A 2291-nucleotide genomic window follows, 5' to 3' on the forward strand; every position below is an offset into this window, starting at 1 on the left:
TTTCGGCCAATTCGCAAAAATTCAAGGAGAATCCTTGTCGAATTTCAGCCATTTTGCAAAATTCAAGGAAAACCCTTGTACGACTTCGACAAATTTGCTAAATTGAAGGAGAATCCTTGTCGAATTTCAGCCATTTCGCAAAACTCAAGGCGAATCCTTGTCGACTTCGGCAAATTTGCTAAAATTCAAGGAGAATCCTTGTCGAATTTCAGCCATTTGCAAAATTCAAGGAAAACCCTTGTAGGACTTGACAAATTTGCTAAATTGAAGGAGAATCCTTGTCAAATTTCAGCAAATTTCGCAAAACTCAAGGCGAATCCTTGTCGATTTTCGCCAATTCGCAAAATTCAAGGAGAATCCTTGTCAAAATTTCAGCCATTTTGCAAAATTCAAGGAAAACCCTTGTACGACTTCGACAAATTTGCTAAATTGAAGGAGAATCCTTGTCGAATTTCAGCCATTTCGCAAAAACTCCAGGCGAATCCTTGTCGATTTCAGCCAATTCGCAAAATGTCAAGGAGAATCCTTTTCGAATTTCAGCCATTTTGCAAAATTCAAGGAAAACCCTTGTACGACTTCGACAAATTTGCTAAATTGAAGGAGAATCCTTGTCGAATTTCAGCCATTTCGCAAAACTCCAGGCGAATCCTTGTCGATTTTCAGCCAATTCGCAAAAGTCAAGGAGAATCCTTGTCAAAATTTCAGCCATTTTGCAAAATTCAAGGAAAACCCTTGTACGACTTCGACAAATTTGCTAAATTGAAGGAGAATCCTTGTCAAATTTCAGCCATTTCGCAAAACTCAAGGCTAATCCTTTGTCGAATTTCGCCAATTCGCAAAATTCAAGGAGAATCCTTGTCAAATTTCAGCCATTTTGCAAAATTCAAGGAAAACCCTTGTACGACTTCGACAAATTTGCTAAATTGAAGGAGAATCCTTGTCGAATGTCAGCCATTTCGCAAAACTCCAGGCGAATCCTTGTCGAATTTCGGCCAATTCGCAAAAGTCAAGGAGAATCCTTGTCGAATTTCAGCCATTTTGCAAAATTCAAGGAAAACCCTTGTACGACTTCGACAAATTTGCTAAATTGAAGGAGAATCCTTGTCGAATGTCAGCCATTTCGCAAAACTCCAAGCGAATCCTTGTCGAATTTCGGCCAATTCGCAAAATTCATGGAGAATCGCTGTAGCAATTCAGCAATTCCCCAATCTGGGAAGAACCCTGGCAGGTTGACCCCCAAGGCAGCCCCGCACCACACACACGCACGCACGCACGCACACACACACACGCCCTTCTCGGCCGCCGACCGCTATTCGCCGGCAATGTAGACGAACCGACGCTTCTCCAGCGCGCCGATGTCGTGTTCCAGCTGCTTCATCTCCAGCTCCAGCTTCTCTTTGCGCAGCCTCTGCGGGATGGTGGTGATCTCCACCGAGAGGCTCTGAAAGTCCTTGTTCAAGTCCTCCCAGTTGGTCTTCAGGCCCTGCGGGGAAGGGGGGACAGAGAGGGGAGGGTCCGGCGTTCGTTTCGAAGATCCCCACCCCCCCCCTCTCCCTCCACACACACACACACACCCCGGTGCTCCGCCGCAGAGGACGGAAAACCGGAGGGCGTTGTCCGGTTGGGTCGTGGAACGTCCGCCAGGTGCAACAATCAAGCTTTGAGATCCTCAAGAGGAGGAGGAAGTGGAGGAGGAGGAGGAGGAAGGAGGAGGAGGAGGAGGAGGAGGAAGAGGAGGAGGAAGAGGAGGAAGAGGAAGAGGAAGAGGAGGAGGAGGAAGAGGAGGAGGAAGAGGAGGAAGAAGAGGAGGAAGAGGAGGAGGAAGTGGAGGAGGAAGAAGAGGAGGAAGAGGAGGAAGAGGCAGAAGAGAGGAGGAGGAGGAGGAAGAGGAGGAGGAAGTGGAGGAAGAGGCGGAAGAGGAGGAGGAAGTGGAGGAAGAGGAGGAGGAAGAGGAGGAAGAGGGAGAAGAGGAGGAGGAGAGAGAGGAAGAGGAGGAGGAAGAGGAGGAGGAAGAGGAGGAGGAAGAGGAGGAGGAAGTGGAGGAAGAGGAGGAAGGAAGAGGGAGGAGGAGGAAGAGGAGGAGGAAGAGGAGGAAGAAGAGGAGGAAGAGGAGGAGGAGAGAGAGGAGGAAGAGGAGGAAGAGGGAGGAGGAAGAGGCGGAAGAAGGAAGGAGGAAGAGGAGGAGGAAGAGGAGGAGGAGGAAGAGGCGGAAGAGGAGGAGGAAGAGGAGGAGAGGAGGAGAGGAGGAAGAGGAGGAAGAGAGGCGGAAGAGGAGGAGGAAGAGGAGGAAG

At 49.1% G+C, this 2291-nt stretch overlaps 1 protein-coding gene across 1 annotated transcript in view; it reads right to left on the bottom strand.

Moving 5' to 3' along the window:
• Positions 1–1297: 1297 nt before the first annotated feature.
• LOC148128428 (enkurin-like) overlaps positions 1298–2291 on the bottom strand; it is a 4925-nt gene continuing 3931 nt past the window's right edge. The window contains exon 4 of the mRNA XM_087949106.1: positions 1298–1483. Within this exon, the coding sequence (XP_087805232.1) occupies positions 1310–1483 (174 nt within the window). The 3' untranslated portion in view covers positions 1298–1309. The remainder of the gene's footprint in view (positions 1484–2291) is intronic.

This window comes from Notechis scutatus, unplaced genomic scaffold (genome assembly GCF_049901735.1).
Source record: "Notechis scutatus isolate UNSWTSFEM ecotype Mainland unplaced genomic scaffold, rNotScu1.2 NSCUSCF97, whole genome shotgun sequence".
In the NCBI taxonomy this organism is placed as follows: Eukaryota; Metazoa; Chordata; class Lepidosauria; order Squamata; family Elapidae; genus Notechis; species Notechis scutatus.